Here is a 25,098-nt window from a genome sequence, read left to right on the forward strand (position 1 = left end):
TGAATAGTGTCCAACTGGCCCTTTACTCTTGGGATGCATCTCTTACATAGTTCTCAAATTCAGAGCTTTGGTGTCTTCAGTCTTTATTTGATTATCATCTACTCAGTGTTAAACATGCAAATAAATACACTAAAAATTAGGATATAATGATATTTCACTTAAAATAGTACAAAATATTGATTCAATACTGAACAAGATCTCAGCCCAATTCCAAGCTATTCATACTCAACACCTGAATTAGTTATATTTCAAAAATAATACAAGGGCCTACTTTAAATAAGCAAAACAAAAGGAAAATACTCTACTATGTTTTGTATACTAAAACACAGGATGAATGATAAAAATTTAAAGTTCTAAAATCTTCAATCAGTACTTTAAGGTATTTAAAATACTTTCAGTGAATTAGAACTATAGCATAAGTACTTCAAATCAGAACTTTAATTTCTGCTGAAAATGATTACTGGTTAGGAAGAAAAGTATTATTCATATGTTCTATATAACCTCCTTAAATTATAACATTATTTTAAATTAAAGTTGTAACTCAATATAAATAATGTTAATATATTCAAATAATTTCAAAATAACACACAAGTCATTGTTTTTCTTAGGTATTTCATACTAACAGTGCAGAATCACCAGATCTTTGAATTTTTAAAATTTTTTGCATAAAAGTGAACATTTAAGGCTAACTCTAACATTAAACAAGTTACTGTATCAGATTATTTCCTACCTCATTCAAAATTGGACATGTGACATATTTATACTAAATCCTTCAAGTGTGATAAAAGTGATAGGGAAGTGATAGGAGGAAACTGAAATATCACTAATGTATGGTAGAAGCATGAAGACTTAAGCTCCCCACGACAAAGTTCAAATCAACTTTACATTAAATATACTGTAAAAACCATTCTTCCTTCCCTGTGGTTGTCTATGCTTAGCACTCCTTGGTCTGTTACCTAAACCAAGAAAAGTACTAAGACAGATGGCAGTCAGGACTGGGAGCATGAAGTATACAAATGTCTCCTGACAACTGTTAATCCAGTTGACAAACATTTCTTGAGCACTTACTATTTCATAACCTCACTCAACTCTCAGGGTGGGAGGGGCAATACAGGGGCAGGGAATTAAGAGGTATAAACTATCACGTACAAAATAAGCTACGAGGATATATTGTACAACACGGGGAATGCAACCAATATTTTATAATAACTGAAAATGGTGTAAAACCTTTAAAAATTGTGAGTCACTATGCTATACACTTGTAACATATAATACAACTATACTTCAAAAAAATTATCAAAAGAAAAAGGCTCAGAAAATGTCTATATAATAAGTTCATGATAAATTACTATGAGAAACTAAGAATGGTTACTCTGTTTCCCTTCAGTTTTAAAGTTTGACTTTATTTAATTTTAAAATATTAGGAATTTATACATATTTAGTCAGTTCTGCTATAATGCTTGTTTTGAAATTTTGAATTTATTCCAATTTGATTGATATATTAAAGAACACTAGGAGTGACTTTGTCTGTGAGAAACACTGAGTGAACACAAAAACTGCACCTAGTTGAGCTGAGCAGCGTATGAATACATACAACATGCACACTCCTCAAACATCTAGCAGCTAATCAAGACAGTGTTATACTGGCAGCAGGATATACATTAATGGAATAAGAGCTGAAAGTCCAGAAATGGATCATGTGCTTATGATCAACTGATTTTCAACAGAGGTGCCAAGATCACTCAGAGGGATAAATGGCCTTTCAACAAATGATGCTAGCACGACTGGAAGCCACGTGCAAAAGAATAAAGTGGGAGACGCTTACTTCACACCATACCTAAAAACTAACACAAAATGGATCAAAGACCCAAATTTAAGAATTAAAATTAGAAAGCTCTTAGAAGGAAACACAGAAGTGAATCTTCAACACCTTGGATTTGGCCATGTGTTCTTAAATATGACTCTAAAAGTACAAGCAACCAAAGAAAAATTAGATTTCATCAAAATTAAAACCTTTGTGTCTCAAAGAACACTATCATGGAAGTGAAAAAACAACAGACAGAAAGAGAGTAAATAATATTTGCAAAGCATACATCTGATAAAGGGCTTGTATCCAGAATACATAAAGAACTCTAACAACTTAACAATAAAAACATAAAAAACTCAATTGAAAAATGAGCAAAGGATCTAAAGAGATATTTCTTCAAGGAAAACATATAACAGCCAATAGGAACAGGAAAAGATGCTTGACCTCACTAGTCAAAAGGGAAATACAAATAAAAAACACAAATAGATAATACTTCACACCCATAAGGATAGCATTAATTAAAAAGTCAAATACTAACAGCTGTTGGTGAGGATGTAGGGGGATTGGAGCCCTCACACACTGCTATGGACATGTAAAATGGAACAGCCACATTGAAAAAGTCTGGCGGTTGTTCAAATGATTAAATGTGGAGTTACCATATGACCCAACAACTCCACTGCTTGGCATACACTCAAGTAAAATAAAAACATTTATCCATATGCGTTACTTATCTTGATCTTGAAATCATTCTGCAATGTATATCAAATCACTTTAAATATGTATAATTTTATATCATCAATTATTCCTCAGTAAAGTTTAAAAACATAAAATAAAAAACTGTTTCATATTTAAAAATATATCCACACAAAAATCTGCACACAGACTCCTTCAGCAACTTTTTCAGAATAGCAAAAAGTGAAAACTCAGATGTCTATCAGCTGACGAATGGATGAACAAAATGCAGTACATATCCATCCTTATTATTCAACCACAGAAAGGAATACAGTACTAACACACGCTACAACTGGCCTCCCAGGAGGCTCAGTGGTAAAGAATCACCAGCCAAGCAGGAGACAGGGTTCAAACCCTGGGAAGGGAAGATACCCTGGAGAAGAAAAGGGCAACTCACTCCAGAATTCTTGTCTGGGAAATCCCCTGGACAGAGCAGCCTGGCAGACTAGAGTCCATGGGGTTGCAAAAGAGTCAGACATGACTTAACAACACGCTACAACGTGGATAAACCTCAAAAACATCATGATAAATGAAAATGCCAGTCACAAAAGATCACATATTATATGATTCCATTGTTATGAAATGTCCAAAACAGGCAAATCTACAGACAGTAAATAGATTAGTGGTTGCTTAGGGCTTGTTCAGTTGCTAAGTCTCTGCGACCCACGCTATATCCCACCAGGCTCCTCTGTCCATGGAATTTCCCAGGCAAGAATTCTGGAGTGGGTTGCCATTTCCCTCTCCAGGGTGCTTTCGGCTAGGGGAGAGGAATAAGGGAATTATAGCCAAAGGAAACAGTTTCTTTTTTAGGTGATGAAAATATTCAAAACTGACATATCTGTTGCACATATCTGTGAATACATTAAAAATACTGAATTGGACACTATATAGGTGACATATATGGTGTCTGAATTATATCTCCATACTATTTTAAAAAAAACCTGCCTCCCAGCTGTCTCAGTTCCCCTCACATATCTGAGCCACACCTTCCACCATCCGCCTTAACTTTTTAACAACCCTCCTTACAAGACGCAACCCCTCCCATATCTACTTGAGACACAGGTTCAATCCCAGGACTGGGAAGATCCCCTGGAGGATGATACGGCAACCCACTCCAGTATTCTTGCCTGGAGAATCCCCATGGACAGAGGAGCCTGGTGGGCTACAGTCCACAGCGTCACAAAGAGTCAGACACGACTGAACACGCGGGCACATGCTCTTCTGAATACCAAATATCTTTTATGATGTGTTACTGACCAAGTTTCTGAGTGTTGCACCTCAATCCCATTTTCTTCACAAGCTCTGTGTTTACTGCTTAGTTCTGTATAATGCAAGGATTTTTAGGTATGCATCATACAGTAGAACTGACTGTCCAATCAGATAACAATATCACTCTAAATGCACCATCGGTGCTATCATCAGAAACAGAAATCAAAGCTGGATAAATCATCAATCCAAACCAGTAAGATTTCAAATGATTTTCACTGTTTAAAATTTTCAAACTAAAATGCTAAAAGAAATCAATGCTATTTGGAATAATATGGTAATGATGTAGGAAAAGGTATTCAAACGGTGATACACTTTTGTTTTCTAGAGACTTTATGAACACTAGAAGATGGTCCTGAAGGGGTACCAACAGTATGCATTTCCAAAGGAAAAAGTCAGTAATGTATGGAGTCTCGCTACACAGCAGTATCTCTCTACTTGGGCTGTTCTCTTCCAAATCACACAAAATACCACATTCATTTCAGTTTCTATGATTTCACTCATTCCTCTATCATGCAGTGTCTCCCCTTTCCCGAGTCTCACCAAATCTCTTACTCCTGATCTAAGTCTTTCATAGATCATCCCCATTACAGCTCACTCTTCAGGGATCTCCCCTGCTACTGAGTTCCTAAAACTTTACTGTTTACACAAATTTAGTCTTATGTTTTTGCTCCTCTCATCCCTGCCCCTCGAACATCCAAGCCCCTTAGGGAGAGAATCAGCTGATTCAGACTCCAAAAACTCTGTTTGTACAAACTCTGTACAAACTCTAAACAGAGTTAAAGGCTCAAGAAGTTTTTGCTGCTGGATGATAAATAGGACAAAATCATGGGTACCAACTAACTTCTAGTTTTCTTAGTTATGACTCAACCATTTCCGATATAAGTAATTTCAATGCTTTTTAAGAAACTAAAATTTTAACTTAGTGATGCTAAAAATACATACAGCTACTAAGGGAATAAAATCCTGTAAAACCTGCACTTGGATGTCTCACCACAAAAGAGGGTGAACAAGAAACTATGGTTGTTAACACTAAACATTTTTGGCTAATGAATGCCAATTCTACATAATAAGATGTATGGAAGCAATTTTATCGGCACCAATTTTATCACAGTGACAAACTGTCCCCAAGGAGTGTTTCCAAGGTTTTCTTTCAGTAGCAGTTTTCTTTTTCCACAAAAGACTAAGTGAAATTCTACCATACAGGGGAAAAAAGAAAAGCAGAGCTGCTCATGCTGAAGTGGAGGGAGAGGCCTATAGTTCTGCTTGCTTGGGTCCCCCTCGAGTGCACACAACCCTCCCCTGGTCCCAGTCCCCAGCTGCAGTGGACCCGGAAGGCATCTCTGGGAACCATCCAGGGCTGAGAAACAGTTGCCCCGAATAGAAAAGGACCTCGTTAGTTTTTTAATACTAACTAGTCAGTTTTTTTAATACTTCAAACATCTCTAGAATATAAAATTAAAACTTACCCATTTCTACTGAAAATTCTTAGCCAGGCTTTGAAGTTTGGTCCTAACAAACATAAACAAGGTATGGTAGTAAAAGTGGACAAAATAACCGCAAGTGAAAATGTTTCCAAAGCCAACCTAGAAAAAAGGAAACCTTCATTAACTTTTTAAGAACTGTTAAACGTGCATGGACACATTTTGTGTCATTTTTATTTAAACAGATTTAATAATATAAACCTGTCTTACCAAAATGATGACTATAAAAAATGTTACTAATGAAATGCAAACTATAAAAAACAATCTAGCAGATATGTGGCTCTAACTATAGAATTCAGAAGTGTTAAATGCCCTTTGACACTGAAACTGTCCATTGCAAGAAAACCCACTTCTAGATCATTAACTTTTTCCTCAATAGTCTCTGGAACTTTCTATGCAACCAGTGGTTCAATTTAGCTTATACTGGAACCATATGAAGAACTAGTAAACTAGTTTCTAAGGCCTGAGAATTTGCATTTTGATAAACTGCTGATGCTGTTGGTTTTAGAACCTCACTTGGAGAACCACTGCTCCAGACATCCACTCTACTCTAAATGGATTAGACAGAAAACTACCATTTCCTGTTACCAAGGGCTTGTCCCCTCTCTAGAAAATAACTGCCTATTAACTTATTGTGTGTACATATAACCAGATACACACACACACAAATATATACACACACAGCTATGTGTGTGTATGTGTATTACATCACTCATTTCACCATGATCATTTATCACTGCTAAGCTGAACTTTCTTCAGTTACTGTGTGCATAACACATATTCAAGAATCTGCCTTTCCCTAATTAAAAATTTTTCAGTTTAGAAAAGGTATTTAGTCAAATTTTACCTTTCAACTATAAACATTAGCTTATTATGTAATTAAATACAGCAAGCTGCTGCTGCTGCTGTTGCTGCTAAGTCACTTCAGTCGTGTCTGACTCTGTGCAACCCCATAGATGGCAGCCCACCAGGCTCCCCCAACCCTGGGATTCTCCAGGCAAGAACACTGGAGTGGGTTGCCATTTCCTTCTCCAATGCATGAAAGTGAAGAGTGAAAGTGAAGTCGCTCAGTCATGTCTGACTCTTAGCAACCCCATGGACTGCAGTCTACCAGGCTCCTCCATCCATGGGATTTTCCAGGCAAGAGTACTGGAGCGGGGTGCCACTGCCTTCTCCAATACAGCAATCTACTGACTTTTAAGAAAACAAACTTTTTGAGCAGTTTAGAATCACATTTAGTAGGAACTGATATGCTGTTTATTTTGCCAACAAAGGTCCATCTAGTCAAGGCTATGGTTTTTCCTGTGGTTATGTATGGATGTGAGAGTTGGACTGTGAAGAAGGCTGAGCACCGAAGAATTGATGCTTTTGAATTGTGGTGTCGGAGAAGACTCTTGAGAGTCCCTTGGACTGCAAGGAGATCCAGCCAGTCCATTCTGAAGGACATCAGCCCTGGGATTTCTTTGGAAGGAATGATGCTAAAGCTGAAACTCCAGTACTTTGGCCACCTCATGCGAAGAGTTCACTCATTGGAAAAGGCTCTGATGCTGGGAGGGATTGGGGGCAGGAGGAGAAGGGGACGACAGAGGATGAGATGGCTGGATGGCATCACTGACTCGATGGACGTGAGTCTGAGTGAACTCCGGGAGTTGGTGATGGACAGGGAGGCCTGGTGTGCTGCGATTCATGGGGTCGCAAAGAGTTGGACACGACTGAGCGACTGAACTGACCGAACTGATATGCTGTTTATAACTAATTTATATGTATCATTATAATCAGTTTCCTTAGAGGTTCTAAGGACTTATGATTACCAGTATCATACACTTACTGGTATATGACAATTTCTCATATACCTCCCTCCTCAGGCAACTGGGTAACAGAAGGCTAGGTAATAGGAGCAGTTAGTGAATTAAGTTATTTCACTGTCTTTAAAAAAAAATAAATAACACTGGCAAGGAAAGGCAATGATTTCAGTATCCTTCTGTGATCCGTTAACTGAACACACCATTTTATTTCTCTAATCACCAACAGAATCAGCATTTGGTTTTACCAATGACTGTTTTAAAATATAATTGGCTTAAGATACACATTTCAGACTTACTCTATTAGTGGTGCTCCATATAGAACAAAAATTACATGAAAGAAGAAACAAGACGTAAGAAAGTAGATACAGCATTTCAAAAATCTGGTTACCTAAAAAAAGAAATGAACAATTTAAAGAATCAAGAGTGCCTGAAGGACAGCAGATACTTTGAATTTTATCTACAAATACAACTTGGTCCCACACTGAGTGGTACAGGGGACTATTCTTTGGATTTGCTCCTGAAGTCAGATCACATATGCTTTGCACAACACTTCTAAAAAGCCTAAAAGATAAGAATCGACCTCCATATTCCACACACCTTATCAACAGCAGAGTCAGAAAACATTTTTGTTCCTCTGCTGCTGCTGCTGCTAAGTCACTTCAGTCGTGTCCGACTCTGTGCGACCCCATAGACAGCAGCCCACTAAGCTACTCTGTCCCTGGGATTCTCCACCCAAGAATACTGGAGTGGGTTGCCATTTCCTTCTCCAATGCAGGAAAGTGAAAAGTGAAAGTGAAGTCGCTCAGTCGTGCCCGACTCTTAGCGACCCCATGGACTGCAGCCTACCAGGCTCCTCCGTCCATGGGATTTTCCAGGCAAGAGTACTGAATTGTGCTGTTAAGCAGTATTTATGAAATATTTACCAATAAGAGTGCTAGGATACACAAAAAATAAATAGTCCTTATTGTGTGATAATGTTACATGTGAAATACTTATAGAAAATAACAACTATAATAAATCTTTTTCATTTTAAAACAAAATTCCTAGAAAAACTGGACAAAAAATTACAATACTAAATAATTCCCCAAATCATATTTATGTTATTATAAAAAAGGCCTGCATGTTTGAAAATCAGGGTGTGGGACCTACTTGACTTCAAGAAGATCTAACGGTAAAACACACACTGAGCTTCTTATATCAAAGGGCAGTAAACATGTTTTAAATTACCTAATAGCATACATATAGTACTGAATAATGTTCAGTGAGGACTTTTCAAATAATAGTTGTGTTACACTGTAATAAATATTCCAGAAAATAGATTCCAATATCTGAAACTTCAACTACTATTTAGTCAAGGAAGGCCATGTTTGAAACAAGAGCTACCAAGGTGGATTATTTTATAATGTCTAAAAAACCCATTGTATCTTTCAGAAATGCAAAAGATGCACGAAAATAAACTGAAATGTCTTATAAAGTTTAAAGGTGCAATTGCTACATGTTTTTATCTTCATCATGTTTTATGATGACATAAAACATGACTATATAGGTTCACAATGCTATGATATCCAATGAACTCATGGCAAGAATCTATCAAACATTATGGACAATCTTTCAGCAAGCAATACACTACTGATTTGGGGGTGAAAATATCAGCTTCTTTATTCACTGTAAATAGCCTAATAAGTGCTTGACTAATACTTTATCCTTCAAGTAAAAGAAAAATTACCTACATCTAAAAATCATTTATCAAGAAATAAGCCTTACCTTGTATGATAATGAACTTCTTTTAGAAGACACATTTGGTTTCACTACTAAATACAATACTAAATTGACGGCAGTTACAGAAACAGAACAGATGCATAACCATGTCAAGTGTGTCTCCAATATTGAGAAGTTCTCCAAGAAGAATGATGGAATGAAGATGCTTAGGATAATTGAAAATATGCATAAAAGATGGGTATACAGTAGTTTCTTGATGTCAGTATCTTTCATGGTGTTTTCTTGAGTGGCTATCTAATGAAAAACAAATTAAGAAAAGAGCATAGACAATAATGACTTTTTGCATTGTCCTAAATGCTTAGACATCTAAAAATAAGCCATGAACCAAAGTCAGTTTTCTATGGGCAAAAATGTCTAAGTGCTAGAGCACAGGGAGATGTATATGTGGAAATATACATGTAGACTAATATGGTACCAACTGTTCTCACAGCCTAAAAAAGGACACATTAACTAATTTCTTAAATATTTGTGTTTAGTTTCTGCAACATGCTCATGTGCTAGGACTATTTAAGCAATCCATTGTACTTTTCCTTTCCTTTTTTCTTTGCCAAAATCAGAGGTGAAAACAAAGGACATAGGTTAATAACTTGCCCTTTTGGAATTATAAGCTATGCATTCTAGGAACCCCATAATACACTTTGGCTGGACTGTTGGCATTTTTTACCATTACAGACCTTTGTCTAACGTCACAGAAGTTCACATTTTCTAGCAAATGCCAAGTAACACCAGGTACACACTGGAATACTCAAATGGTAGCCAGTGTTATTAAGAGCCTTCAAAGAACTTTATGCTAAACCAAGGAATCCCAGTGCTGCAAAAATACCAAAATGGCAATGTCCGTTACAGATGCCAGATTCCAACCAAAAGCAGGGTATGAATGAAAGGAAGAAAAATATTTACTTTCTTTCTATAAAACACATATTTGATGTATGTACATATTTACAAATTACCTAACAGAGAGCTTATACATGGTATGGACTGATGTTAAATAAGGTGTTTATTAAAGTAATAGTCCACAGGTTACACTGTGGTGAACAGTCCAGAAAACTTATATGAACATACATATAGATATGGACAATGTGCTCATTCACTCAGTCGTGTCCGATTCTTTGCGACCCTACAGACTGTAGCCTGCCAGGCTCCTCTGTCCAAGGAATTGTTCCGGCCAGAATCGAACTCAGGTCTCCTGAGTTTCCTGCTTTGCAGGCATTGTGGAGAAGGAAATGGCAACCCACTCCAGGAAAATCCTGTGGATAGAGGAACATGGCGGGCTTTAGTCCACAGGGTCACAGAGTCGAACAGGACTGAGTGACTGAGCACTCTACCTACCACTGAGCCACCAGGGAAGCCTATATATATATATATATATATATATACACACACACACAGACACAGACACACACATATATATATGCATATGTATATATTTTATAGATACACACACACAGGACACCCACCAGGGCAAAAGGGCAAATCCACACCTTATCCCAACGTTCTCATTAATTCACATCTATACTTTTCAAAGGCAAATATCAATACTTAACTGATAAGGAAACAGGCTAAAACAGATTAAGAAATACTCCAAGGTCTCAAGCTCTCAAGTGCTAAAGCCATTTCAAAACCTAGCCTCGCTGATATATACGCACCAAGGGGGTCGAAAAAAGAATGAATGGCAAGAAAGGAAATGTTTCTCACAGGTGCTACGCTCAGCTGAGGGCCGGGGAGGGAGATCTAAAATATATTCTCTCAATAGACAAACCTTCAGATATTTTTCTGGGCCACCCTCAGAATCCCGACTGACCAAGCAGATCTGGACCTAAAACAGTGAGCGGTACCCAAACTTAGATAGCTTGCGGAATGAGTGAATGAACAAAGAGTTGGTCCAGTGCTGCCCTTCTGAGAAACCAGCCCTGTGTTAGGTCCTGGCCAGCCGAGGACGACTCTGGTCAGGTGCCCTCTCAGGTGGCCAGGAACCGGGCATCCGCAGTCAGACCTGACCCAGGCCCTCAAGCCTTGCAGAGGTAGAGAAGGCCCTTCTGAGAGACTCCTAGAGGAGCCTTGGCGGGACATGAACCTGCAGCTTCATCCCAAATTCTATCGCTCTGGACTCTGCCTAAGCCTGTCTCAGCCGACCGGAGTGTGGGCAGCGAGGGACGAGCTGAGAAGCATAATCAAAGAACACAGACGTGGAGACCAACAGAAACAGAGGTACAGACACAGAAAGACGTATCTGAAAGAGGCCAGTCCATCACGGCAACCCTTGGGTAACGCCGGAAGGGCGGCGCTCGAGGGGCAGGCAGGCGCCAACTGGCCGGGGACAGAGATTTCCGGCCAGTTGGGCAGTTGGCGAAAGTGGCTTGCAGCCTCGGGAGGCTCACTTGCGAGGGCGTTCGGCTGGGCTTACCTATCTCTCCCGCCCGCCGAACGGAAGCGAGGGTTACTACCTCCCACCATCAGGTGCCACTCACTGCCCTGAGCCTCGCGCAGGCGCAGCCTGTGGGGCGGAGACCCAAGGCCTCACAGCCAATCGCAGAAGTGGAGGGGCGGACCAAGAAGCCAGCCCCGCCTTCTCGCTCGCGTTTATTCCTCCCGCTGCTTTCCAGGTGCAGGATAGGCGGGGCGAAGAGCCGTGGGGCCGGAAGTGGGTTTTAGTAACCCGGAAGGGGAGTTCTTTCTTGGCTGTAGTGTTGATATCTTCCAGCTGCTGCTTGTTCTGCGGCTGAGGGTATCATCGCGAAAGGATGGTGTGCGAAAAATGTGAGTTAAGGAGACTTTTCTCCGGGAGAAAGAGGCTGGGAGACCCTAATTCGGACTCCCCGGGAACTCTGCCCTTTATTTTTCCTTCGGCCACAGGCCTCTGATTCTAGTCTCTGTCCTTCTGTCTTGCTATTTGACCATTCCGGCCCCTCCCCAATGACCGTATAGTCCTGTATCTGTTGGATTCGGGGTGGTCTCAGTTTTGCCCCCGTTTTGTCTATTTCGGTTGCTTCCCCTCGACCCCGGCTATCATCCTGTACTGCTTCTTGACAGGCTCCCTCGCTTCACAGACCCTCAGGGTTGGAATGGATCATAAAAATCACTTCCACAACATCTGGAGTTGCTGGATTTAGCAAATAAAAGTACCGGACGCCCAGATAAATTTGAATTTCAGGTAAACAACGAATAACTTTTAGTGTGAATATGTCCTATGCAGTATTTGAGACTTGGCCCTGTTTGCTGCTCCTTACTACTCTTAAGTGCTTTGTCCCAAAGCACGCACTTTTACGACATTCTTTACTGAAAAAGTATTCTTTGTTTATCTGAAATTTAAATCTCACTGGGTGTCCTGTGCTTTATCTAACAAGCCTAAACGAGGATCCCACCCAATGACTTAAGTGCTCTTTGCATGAATGCCTAGAGTACTGAGGCACGGGCCTAGGAGAATCTTACCATCTTCAAAGAAGTCCCTGTAGTTCTCACTGGCTTTTAGAGAAGTCCTTCCTCCTTATGGACTTCCCTGATGGCTCAGAATCTATAGAATCTGCCTGCAGTGCAGGTAGACCCGGGTTCCGTCCCGCGGTCCGGAAGATCACCTGGAGAAAGAATGGCAACCCACTCCGGTATTCTTCCCTGGAGAATTCGATGGACAGAGCAGCCTGGCAGGTTACAGTCCATGAGGTCGCAGAGAGTCAGACAGGACTGAGCGACTAACACTTTCCTCCTTATAGTTGCCATTCGGTGACTCTAACGCTAACCCTTGACAGTTCTAGAAAATATGATTTTTTGACGTCACAAACTGGTTATAGGTTTGAAAAGAGCTGTCATATCCTCAAATACCTTTTTCCTACCGTTAGGTATGACTGACTCTTCTGTAAAAAAGATTCAAGTCCTCATATCGTGATAATTAACATGATCCGTTTTGTTTATATCCCCATAGTATATAAAACTTTGAACACAAACGCCTGTGAGTTTGAATCAGAGTTTTTATATTAGGTGAAAGAATGACCATGGATGGTTTCTTTGTTAAATTCTCAGAGTACAGAAAATAATTTGGTGTTTTTATATTTGGTGCCTGGCATTCGGGAGGACCCTCCACAATAAAGCCTCAGCTTACATTTTAAACTTCATTTTCATTAACCCTTATTTTCTTCACTTCAGCCAAACCAAACTGTTTCATATGCCTGACCTGAGTTTTTCATGCTTTTCCCCCGGATGTGTTGTTTATCCAGGTTACCTTCATCCTCTTTTCTCCTCTTATCAGTCCTATTGCCACTAACCCTCTCTATTGCCTTCCCCACAAAGGTTTCCTGGATTTCCCTGATCAAGGTTATTTTTTCTTCCATGGGATTTCTCCTAATACTACAATTCTGAATTGTTATACTGTTTATTTTCCAGCTTATATTTTAGTTGAATAGTTCTTAACTTTTGGGGGTGGTTCTCTGAGCCCTTTGAGAATGTGATGAAAACTATGGACTTAGTATAGTCTACTTAAAAATGAATATACAAAAAGTTTGTGTATGGTTTTGTCTTATTCATATATCGTCTGTGGCCTACCTGTGGGACTCAGACTAAGGACTACTGTTAGGGAAATCAGTGTGCTATAAACTCCTTGAAATCTAGACCTTTATCTAATTCATTTTACTTTTCTCTGTACTTTGTACAATGGCTTATACATCAGAGATGCTTAGTAAATATTTATGGAATGAATAGATTTATCAGATTTGTTTATACACATACAGAGGAAGCCTATTATAAGCCATCCTGTTATCCACAAATTTGACTTGAGAGTCAGTTATCCATTGCCCACAGTTAATACCTTAAGTCTCAGTTTAGTGGCCCTGACCCCAACATGAACAAGCTTGTACATATTATGACTGGTGATACCATTGTGAACTTTAGGCACAATGTAGTGTATTTATTAGATAGTAAACACTAATCCCCCTTGTTTTTACTATCTTTTTATAACAGGTGAAAAGAAACTTGGTACTGTTATTACTCCAGATACATGGAAAGATGGTGCAAGGAATACCACAGGTATTTTTCCTTTTAGAACATAGATATTGAATCAGATACTTCCTGTGAATAATGTTTTCATTTTCACATTATTTGTAAAATGAAATATTGTTATATGTACAACATACTTTATTTATTAAACATTAAAGAATACTAGATCTCCCAACAGTTTAATATATTCTTCTATTTCATTCTTTCAGTGATGTGTCAGGGTTCCTGATTTGGTAGAAAGGAAATAGCAAAATAATTAAATGAATTTTAAGCAACAAGTGCATCATCAGATCAGATCAGATCAGTTGCTCAGTCGTGTCCGACTCTTTGCAACCCCACGAATCACAGCATGCCAGGCCTCCCTGTCCATCACCAACTCCCGGAGTTCACTCAGACTCATGTCCATCAAGTCAGTAATGCCATCCAGCCATCTCATCCTCTGTCATCCCCTTCTCCTCCTGCCCCCAATCCCTCCCAGCATCAGAGTCTTTTCCAATGAGTCAACTCTTCGCATGAGGTGGCCAAAGTACTGGAGTTTCAGCTTTAGCATCATTCCTTGCAAAGAAATCCCAGGGCTGATCTCCTTTAGAATGGACTGGTTGGATCTCCTTGCAGTCCGAGGGACTCTCAAGAGTCTTCTCCAACACCACAGTTCAAAAGCATCAATTCTTCGGCGCTCAGCCTTCTTCACAGTCCAACTCTCATTTGATTAAGCTTACATAGGGTTAGTATTGAAAGCCTCTTTTCCTCACCTGATTTTTATATTCTTGAACAAATTATTTAAATGTTTTCACCATCATAATCATTAAATACAGTGAGGATTTTTTCAGAGGGAACAAAAAGAAATATTTTCACTATTCAATGTCACTGGCAGTAAAGTAGTGGCATCTGGATTTTACGTTAGATAGAGTAAATATAGACCCATTTCCAAAGTCCTACATTGAGTCTGAGGAATAAGATGATTGCTTTTTTCCCACCACCACACCCTGCCCCCCATCCCCAACCATGCTGTGAAGCTTGCAGGATCATAGTTCCCTGATTAGGGATCGAATCCACCCCCTTGACAGTGAAAGGGCAAAGTCTTAGCCATGGACTGCCAGGGAATTCCTATAATGATTGCCTTTTATTCAAATTTTATTCTCCTAGTAAAAAATTGTTTTATTTTTAAGTAGTGTCTTTAAAACCTGGCTTTTAAATGAAGATTTTTGAAAATGTTGATATAGGCTAGTCTACCCGGAATGTTAGGTCCGTGAATCAAGACAAACTGAAAGTGGTCAAACAGGAGATGGCAAGAGTGAACATCAACATTTTATAAATCAGTGAACTAAAATGGACTGGAATGGGTGAATTTAACTCAGATGACCATGATATCTACTACTGTGGGCAAGAATCCCTTATAAAAAATGGAGTAGCCATCATAGTCAACAAAAGAGTCCAAAATGCAGTACTTGGAAGCAATCTCAAAAACAACAGAATGATCTCTGTTCGTTTCCAAGGCAAACCGTTCAGTATCACAGTAATCCAGGTCTGTGCCCCAACCAGTAATGCTGAACAAGCTATAGGTTCTATGAAGACCTACAAGACCTTCTAGAACTAACACTCAAAAAAGATGTCCTTTTCATTATAGGGGACTGGAATGCAAAAGTAGGAAGTTAAGAAACACCTGGAGTAACAGGCAAATTTGGCTTTGAGGTACAAAACAAAGCAGGTCAAAGGTTAACAGTTTTGCCAAGAGAACTCACTGGTCATAGCAAACACCCTCTTCCAACAATACAAGAGAAGACTAAACATGGACATCACCAGATGGTCAATAGCGAAATCAGATTGACTATATTCTTTGCAGCGAAAGATGGAGAAACTCTATAAATAAGACCAGGAGCTGACTGTGGCTCAGATCATGAACTCCTTATTGCCAAATTCAGACTTAAATTGAAGAAAATAGGGAAAACTACTAGACCATTCAGGTATGACCTAACTCAAAACCCTTACGATTATACAGTGGAAGTGACAAATAGATTCAAGGGATTAGATCTGATAGAGTGCCTGAAGAACTATGGGCGGAGGTTCATGACATTGTACAGGAGGTAGTGATCAAGACCATCCCCAAGAAAAAGAAAGGCAAAATGGCTGTCTGAGGAGGCCTTACAAATAGCTGAGAAAAGAAGAGAAGCTAAAGCAAAGGAGAAAAGGAAAGATATACCCATTTGAATGCACAGTTCCAAAGAATAGCAAGGAGAGATAAGAAAGCCTTCCTCAGTGATCAATGCAAAGAATAGAGGAAAACAATAGAATGGGAAAGACTAGAGATCTCTTCAAGAATATTAGAGATACCAGTGGAACATTTCAAGCAAAGATGGGCACAATAAAGGACAGAAATGGTATGGATCTAACAGAAGCAGAAGATATTAAGAAGAGGTGGCATAAATACACAAAACTATACAAAAAAGATATTCATGACCCAGATAACCACGATGGTGTGATCACTCACCTAGAGCCAGACATCCTGGAATGCAAAGTCATGTGGGCCTTAGAAAGCATTACTATGAACAAAGCTAGTGGAGGTGATGGAATTCCAGTTGAGCTATTTCAAATCCTAAAAGATGATGCCGTGAAAGTGCTACACTCAATATGCCAGCAAATTTGGAAAACTCAGCAGTGGCCACAGGACTGGAAAAGATCAGTTTTCATTTCAATGCCAAAGAATGTTCACACTGTTGCACAGTTACACTCATCTCACATGCTAGCAAAGTAATGCCCCAGATCCTCCAAGCCAGACTTCAACAGTACGTGAACCATGAACTTCCAGATGTTCGAGCTGGTTTTAGAAAAGGCAGATGAACCAGAGATCAGATTACCAACATCTGTTGGATCATTGAAAAGGCAAGAGAGTTCCAGAAAAACATCTACTTCTGCTTTATTGACTACACCAAAACCTTTGACTGTGTGGATCACAACAAACTGGAAAGTTCTTCTAGACATGGGAATACCAGACCACCTGACCTGCCTCTTGAGAAATCTGTATACAGATCAAGAAGCAACAGATAGAACTGGACATGGAACAACAGACTGGTTCCAAATCAAGAAAGGAGTACGTCAAGGCTGTATATTGTCACCCTGTTTTTTAACTCATATACAGACTATATCATGAGAAACACTGGGCTGGATGAAGCACAAGGTGGAATCAAGATTGCTGGGAGAAATATCAATTACCTAAGATATGCAGATGACACCACCCTTACGGCGAAAACTGAAGAGCTAGAGAGTCTCTTGATGAAAGTGAAAGAGGAGAGTGAAAAAGTTGGTTTAAAACTCAACATTCAGAAAACTAAGATCATGGTGTCTGGTCCCATCACTTCATGGGAAATAGATGGGAAAACAATGGAAACAGTGAGAGACTTTATTTTGGGGGGCTCCAAAATCACTGCAGATGGTGAGTGCAGCCATAAAATTAAAAGACGCTTACTCCTTGGAAGAAAAGTTATGACCAACCTAGACAGCCTGTTAAAAAGCAGAGATGTTACTTTGCCAACAAAGGTCCGTCTAGTCAAGGCTATGGTTTTTCCAGGGGTCATGTATGGATGTGAGAGTTGGACCATAAAGAAAGCTGAGCACCGAAGAATAGTTGCTTTTGAACTGTGGTGTTGGAGAAGACTCTTGAGAGTCCCTTGGACTGCAAGGAGATCCAACCAGTCCGTCCTAAAGGAGATCAGTCCTGAATATTCATTGGAAGGACTGATGCTGAAGCTGAAACTCCATTACTTTGGCCACCTGATTGCAAAGAACAGAGTCATTTGCAAACACCCTACTACTGGGAAAGATTGAAGGCAGGAGGAGAAGGGGACGACAGAGGATGAAGTGGTTGGATGGCATCACCAACTTGATGGACATGAGTTTGAGTAGGCTCTGGGAGTTGGTGATGGACAAGGAAGCCTAGCATGCTGCAGTCCATGGGGTCCCAAAGAGTCGGACACAACTGAGCAGCTGAACTGAACTGATTGGTTAGAAGTCAAAAAATGAACATTCTAATTGTTATATGTTGCATGGCTATGTTATTATGTGAAATGTGTAGAAATAACCCACTAAAGTGTATGTATATTTCAATACAGAAAGTGGTGGAAGAAAGCTGAACGAAAATAAGGCTTTGACCTCAAAAAAAGCAAGGTAGGTAAAAGAGCATCTGTACAGCAGTGATAAATTTCCACTCTTTTTACTATTAAGTATATTGGAATGAATTTGTTTTGCCTCATTCTGTTGTAATAAAGCATAGACTTAGGTACTTCCCAGGGTGTATAACCAAGCTATCTGTTACATCCTATTGGTTTCACCCTGTTCTTTTCACTGTATCAATATATGAAGATATTATGTATTATTTTTATAATTTGACCAGAAAATAGTACTTATTTTTAGTAGTTCTTAGCTTTTCTCTGAATCACAGGCAGCAGACAAATGTGGACAGATCATGAGCTCTAAAGTCAGACATAAATTTGAATCTAGACGTTGTACTGTCTAGTTCTAGAACCTTAAGCAAGTCAAAACAGTTCCTTAACTTTCCTGAACATTGCTTTTTTACCGAGGAATGGGTATAAAAATGTGTCCCACCATAAAAACAATTTTTGACACTATGCTCTACTATATTCAGTTTTAAAAGCCCCATAAATTCTTCCAGCTGCCATCCATTTTCTTGCTTCCTTTTATAGCAGAACTTTTCAAAAGCCATATCTAGAGTACTTTCTCAGTGTCCTTAAGTTCTATTCACTCCTTCAGCCACTGTAGTCAGGCCTCCGCCTCTACCACACTCCTAAACCTACTCTTGTCAAGATCACACATGAAATTTGAAACTGTTGGCTACTTCTCAGTTCTTACCTTTCTTAACCTTGAACAGCGTGCTGTCTCTCTCTCTCTCTCTTTTTTTTGCAGCTATTTATTCTCTTGGCTTTGAGATACCACATTCTCCTTTCCTCTTAACTCACTAACTGTTCCTTCTCAATCCAGTACTTGTAGACTCAATCCTAGACATTTTTTCCCCATTTATAAATTTGCTCTCTGTCCTCAAGTGACTTTAGTCCAGCACCTTTAAATTCAAACTGTATGTTAATGACTTCCACCTGTATATCTCATCATGACTTTTCTGAACTCCAGACATATATCCAGTTGCCTCCTTGACTTTTCTAATTTGATGTTTGACAGTTATCCTCTTTTTCCTTCAGTCTAATCATAGTCTTCTCATCATGGCTCTGGGGTTCAATCTACTTGTACAAACCAAAATTCCTCACTGATTTCTTCATTTCATTTACTTCCCATATCCATTAGTGAGTTCTATGGCTCTACTACCAAAAAGCAACCTGAATCCACCTTCTTCTGCTCATCTCACTGCTAGTACCCTCTTCTAAACCATCATTATTTCTTACTGAATACTGTAATAATTTCTGTCTCCCTGTTTCCTCTCTGATTCCCTATACTTCATTCTCAAAATAGTCAGCATGGTTCCTTAAAGGATATGTAACTCCTTTGCCTGGGTTTCTTTTTACATTGAATAAAATCTAGGCCCTGTGCCATGTTCTCACGGATCCTTTATGGTCTGGCCCCTCCTACCTCTGTGACTTCCCATTGAGCCAACTCTTGAATCAGATTTGCCAAGCACACTCTCATTGGAAGAGGTTTTGCTTACTGTGCCCTCTTCCTAGAACTCATCCCTAAGAGCTCACGTAGCTGGCTCCTTCTGGTTACTTGAGTCACAGCTGAAATGTCATTTTTTTCAGAGACAGTCCCTAAGCAGCATCTAAACAAATGTCTTCCTTCCTTCTTCCTTCCCCTCCTGTCCACCACAGTATCCTCTTTGAATTTTCTCTACAACAGGTATTACTGTCTTAAAAGTGTGGTTGTCTCCTTACTTACTGTCTATCTTCTCTCACAAATGTCAACTGGATGAGGACAGAAGCTTTGTCAAGTTCATCTTTGGCTTTTAATTATAAAGCTGCTAATACATAAAGTGCCTTACACATAAAGGTGTTTATTAAATAATGAGTATAAAATAGCATAATAGACTTAAACTTCAGTGCATTGTCTCATTGTGTATTGTTGACTGACCTATTGATGTCTTCTAAGATCATTCAGTTATTATTGACCAAGTTGTTCCTTTTACAGAGCGTACAGTTTTAGGTCCTAGTTCCTTTATGCTCCCAAACTTACTTCGGTAACATTAATAAGTAGCTATTACTTTGGGGTATTTTAAATGTCTCACTTTGGGAAGTGTACATAAGATTTCTGAGATATTAAAATGTACATTTTAGAAAAATATATAGTTCTAAGAAAAAGTAATCTCTAGATTTGTAAGTTCAAACAAATTGAGCTTGTTATTCAAAAGAAGAATCAGGTTCACTCTTAACTTCCCTTGTGGGAAGTAAAGTGACATTATTTTGGATTTAGAAAAATTAACCTTTGAAAATGAGCTATCGTATTGTACCCAAGAGAAGAAACCGGGTCTCAACAGTGTTAGTGTTCAGTATGTGAGTTCAGTTACAAAAAGTTACTGCCAATTTGATGGGAAGTATTTCCTCTGAAATTATTTTGCACTCCAGTTACAGTAAGGTGACATTTTCATTTAATAGAAACTTTTTATCCAAAGAAGTTTACATCAGTTAATTGAAATTATCAGCTAAACTAGGTAGTCATGAAGAGATACACATACCTTATTTTAAGTCAAACCATATAACTGTACATATATTTCATCAGTCATTTTACATTGAGACAAGACTTTTTGAATATGAGTCTGCTTTATCATTTGCCTTATATAAATCATAACCAGAATATATATTTTCAATATCTTTAAAGTAGCTCAAGAACTGATAACTTTTCAAGTGCCAAGTCCTTCCATTTAGAATTTTTTCTCAATTTTTAAGTTTTCTTACCCATGACTAATGCTGTAGCAGTTTTAATGATTCACTCTTTTCTGGTCATCCTCAAGTATTCACTTAGTTTTTAATAGAATCAGTTACTTTTTTTGTACTCTTCATTTCATGAGTTTCCATAATATTTAATTGTACCACATGAATAGATTGACAAATACAACTATTATAAACAGGTTTGGGATTAAGTACAGATGACTCTTTATAAGCATACAGCTTACATGGAAGGGACAGAAGTGTGCAGGTATGTTAAGAGAGTAGCCAGTTAGAAGAGTGCTCTGCCTATCAATTGTAGAGTTGGAGGGACCGGAGGGCATAGTTTAATCACATTTGTTGCCAAGTGAGGTTATTTAAGAGTATTTCTATTGTATTGTATATTTTTCTTTCTTTAAAAAAAATCTCTAGGTTTGATCCGTATGGAAAGAATAAGTTCTCCACTTGCAGAATTTGTAAAAGTTCTGTACACCAGCCGGGTTCTCATTATTGCCAGGGCTGTGCCTACAAAAAGGGTGAGTTTCTCTTAATACCACTTTTATATTCATATCAAATGTACCTCTTTTGATACTGATTTGGATAACACAGTATAAGAGTAGTAGTTGTTTTTGTTGTTAAGTCGCTTCAGTCGTGTCCGACTCTGTGCAATCCCATAGACGGCAGCCTACCAGGCTCCCTGTCCCTGGGATTCTCCAGGCAAGAACAGTGGAGTGGGTTGCCATTTCCTTCTCCAATGCATGAAAGTGAAAAGTGAAACCTTCATAAACCTTATTTGTCAGATAAATGCTGTTTTTTCTAAAGCAAAGTATACAGAATGTGTCATAGTTAAAAGTATATTCATTTTCTCTTTTCTGATGCTGTTTAACTTTTTTTTTTTTACCTTCAGCAGTGACTTAAATAAACCAAATCCTTGATATTAGTTAAATATTTGATTGGTATAATTAGTTGTTGTTAACACTTGATTGCTTACGTGAGTTTTCTGTTTGTTTGTTTCAGGCATCTGCGCTATGTGTGGGAAAAAGGTTTTGGATACCAAAAACTACAAGCAAACGTCTGTTTAGATGTATTGAAATTTCTGGTTTTCGCTATGATTTTACTTTTTGCTTTGAATTTTCAAGGCATAACTTAGATGTTCAAGTTACAAGATAACATGTCTTAAGTAAACCAGGAAAGCAGACTGGTATTCTTTCTTTTGCTGTCAAGAAGTTCAGAGCAATGAAACTAGTTTTCTGCCTCAAGCTTTTCTTTACAAACATCTTATGTAACTGGAGTAAGTAACAAATCTAACAAAAATATTTTCCTGGTTCTGTATGCACTTTTAAATTTATCATTACTCATATAATTTTTATTCTTTTTCCCTCTACATTATAGATAGCGCAAAAGTAAGAAGGAAGTTATTGATATATGGCTTTGAATTTGGCATTCAGACTTGTAATCCTTCCCTCATTCCCTGTTGGTTGTGTAGTTTTAGGATCAGCAGTTCCTTAATTAATGGCAGCATCATAGGGCATTTAAATATCTGAGCCCATTATTGTTAAATAGTTCCTTAAATAAATTAGCCCAGACCCAAATTAAACAAAAGTTGTTTTTATGTTATTTTTTATTCATTTGTGAAGCCAAAGTGCCAATACCTTTCATATGAGAACAGGAACTCAGGGGACAACCCACATATGTCCAAAAAAATACACTGGATTTCAGAAAAACACATATCACCTTGAATTCAGGCCATCACGAAAGCCAGAAGAACACTGTGCACCCATAATGATGTATAGTGAATGAATCACCATTCTTCGGGAAAGTGCTTTGAAGCAGACACCAAGCATTTTTTTAACCTCCTCTTCTTTTCCCTCCCCCACCAAAAATAAATAGACAAAGCAAACATTTTGACTCTTTTTTTAATATATATATAATGTAGACTGCTAAAAGACTGCTTTGAGGTTTTTTTTAACTGTAGTGTAGCTGATTTACAATGTTGTGTTAATTTCTGCTGTGTACAACAGAATGACTCAGGTATACATCTATATGCATTGCTTTTTAAGTTCTTTGCCATTATGCTATATCACAAGATACTGAATACCTTCCCTGTGCTATGCAGTGAGACCCTGTTGCTCATCCCTTCTGTGCATCTGCTAACCCCGAACTCCCAGTCCATCTCCCCACCCCACAGCCCCCTTGGCAGTCACAAGGTTGTTCTCTGTCTGTGAGTCTCCTGTTTCTTAGGTTCGTTTGTGTCATATTTTAGATTCTGCCTTTAAGTGAAATCATATGGTATCCGTCTTTCTGACCTCAGTTAGTACAGTCATTTCTAAGGCCGTTATGTTAATTGGACATTATTTCATTCTTTTAATGGCTGAGTAATAAATTCCATTGTATGTGTCAGTCTTTGAATTGTAGTTTTGTCTGAATATATGCCCAGGAGTTGGATTGCTGGATCATATGTTAGTTCAATTTTTAGTTTTTTGAGGAACCTTCATAGTGTTTTCTATAGTGACTGTACCAACTTATATTCCTACAAACACTGTAGGCGGATTCCCTTTTCTCCACACCCTGTCCAGTGTTTGTTATTGGTAGATTTTTTTAATGATAGCCTTTCTGACTGGTGTGAGGTGGTACTTCATTGTAGTTTTTATTTTCTTTTCTCCAATAATTAGTGACGTTGAGCATCTTCTCATATGTCTGTTGGCCATCTATATGTCTTCTTTGGAGAAGTGTCTAGGTCTTCTGCCCATTTTTTGATTGGGTTGTTTGGGTTTTGTGTTGAATTATATGAACTGTTTGTGTCTTTGGGAAATTAAGCACTTGTCAGTCACATCATTTGTAAATATTTTCTCCCAGTCTGTAGGTTCTTTTCATTTTGTATATGATTTCCTTTGTTATACAAAAGCTTGTAAGTTTGATTAGGTCCCATTGGTTTAATTTTGCTTTTGTTTCTATTGCTTTGGTAGTCTGACCTCAGAAACATTGGTACGATTTATTTCAGAGAATGTTTTGCCTGCCTTCTCTTTTAGGAGTTTTATGGTATCAGTATCACGTCTTATACTTAAGTGTTTAAGTCATTTTGAGCTTATTTTTGTGTATGGTGAGAGGGTGTGTTCTATGTGTTCTAACTTCATTGATTCACATGCAGCTGTCCAACTTTCCCTTAACACTACTTGCTGAAGAGATTGTCTTTTTTCCATTGTATATTTTTGCCTCCTTTGTTGAAGATTAATTGACCATAGGTGTGTGGGTTTATTTCTGGGCTGTCTGTTCACTTTCAGGTTTCAGACAAAGCCTTTTCTTTCGCTGCCTTCAGAGGTACAGGACTTCTGCTTTTGAAACAAGCTTACTGTGGGAGGCCAAGAAAAGTATTCCCCATTGCCAAGTGCAGTATAAATACGTATCACTATAAAATGGTAGACTAGATACAGTGATGATACACATGGTATAGATACCACATTTTTATTTGTTTTAAAATTACTGTGGAAAGTATTTAAAGTTTTAACTGTTTAATTTTATCTATAAGGTTTCTTCCCCCCTAGGATACGTTCTTATCCTTACCCAGAAATATCACAGCGATAATTGCAAAATATAATAACAATAGCTCTGAGGGCAAGAAGTATCTTCTCACGCTTTAGCTTGGGATTTTAAACTAAAATCAGCACAAGGGAAACATAATAGGACCTGGGTAAGAGGGTGACCCAGATCCATTAAAAGCTATATTGGTCAACTTTGGGAAAGTACGTTTTTCAGGTATCAACTGGGATGTGGATTTCCACAACTCATATTTCCTATTCGTGCCTGACTAGCCTTCTACTGTAAATGATCCAATGGCCAGACTCAGGTTGTTCTGTGAAGATATTTGTCAGTGTTATACCTCAGAGTAGTGTAAGTGTTACAGATCTTCATATTGTTGAAATAACAATGTGACTGCCATAAATTGAATAGAAGTTATTAAAAGAGGAAGAAAGTCCCCAAATAAAACATAAACATAAAATATTTTTAAAGAAATTAAAAAATAGAAAATATAACATTAAGATGACAGGATTAAGATCATATCTAGCCTCTATCAAGTTAAATAACATTTTTTTTAATCTCAGATTGTATTTAATGTATGTATGTCAGAAACAAATACCAACAGAGCACTTCTTAAGTACTTTCACTCATTAAAATATGCAGTCATCAAAATAATGCAAGATTTACATATTTGTGCAGAAGTTTATATATACAAATAGAAAACATCTGAAGGCCACTGATGGTTTTTCTCTGTGGAGTAGAACTAAGGGTTCAGAAGAGAGACTTAACCCCTTTACAACCTCATGCCAACTACCTAGTACTTTTTAGCTTCTAATTCCTTTACCTGG

At 38.3% G+C, this 25,098-nt stretch overlaps 2 protein-coding genes across 8 annotated transcripts in view; one reads left to right on the forward strand and one right to left on the reverse strand.

Annotated features, from left to right (window-relative positions):
• PIGF (phosphatidylinositol glycan anchor biosynthesis class F) overlaps nucleotides 1-12,325 on the reverse strand; it is a 32,556-nt gene extending 20,231 nt beyond the window's left edge. For 3 of the 7 annotated variants that reach the window (XM_059891558.1, XM_059891561.1, XM_059891560.1), the window contains exons 1-4: nucleotides 11,090-11,348; nucleotides 8,859-9,107; nucleotides 7,391-7,482; nucleotides 5,275-5,391 (exon numbers count right to left, since the gene is read on the reverse strand). In XM_059891558.1, coding sequence (XP_059747541.1) covers nucleotides 5,275-5,391; nucleotides 7,391-7,482; nucleotides 8,859-9,107; nucleotides 11,090-11,122 — 491 coding nt within the window. In that variant the 5' untranslated portion in view covers nucleotides 11,123-11,348. 7 annotated transcript variants of the gene reach the window in all.
• Nucleotides 11,544-22,438, forward strand: CRIPT (CXXC repeat containing interactor of PDZ3 domain). Its single transcript, NM_001034803.2, is given in 5 exon segments — nucleotides 11,544-11,630; nucleotides 13,821-13,886; nucleotides 17,963-18,017; nucleotides 21,167-21,270; nucleotides 21,752-22,438. Coding segments are annotated over 5 exon segments (306 nt in total). The 5' UTR covers nucleotides 11,544-11,614; the 3' UTR covers nucleotides 21,817-22,438.
• The last annotated feature ends 2,660 nt before the right edge of the window (nucleotides 22,439-25,098 follow it).

The sequence above is a fragment of the Bos taurus genome, chromosome 11 (genome assembly GCF_002263795.3).
Source record: "Bos taurus isolate L1 Dominette 01449 registration number 42190680 breed Hereford chromosome 11, ARS-UCD2.0, whole genome shotgun sequence".
NCBI lineage: Eukaryota > Metazoa > Chordata > Mammalia > Artiodactyla > Bovidae > Bos > Bos taurus.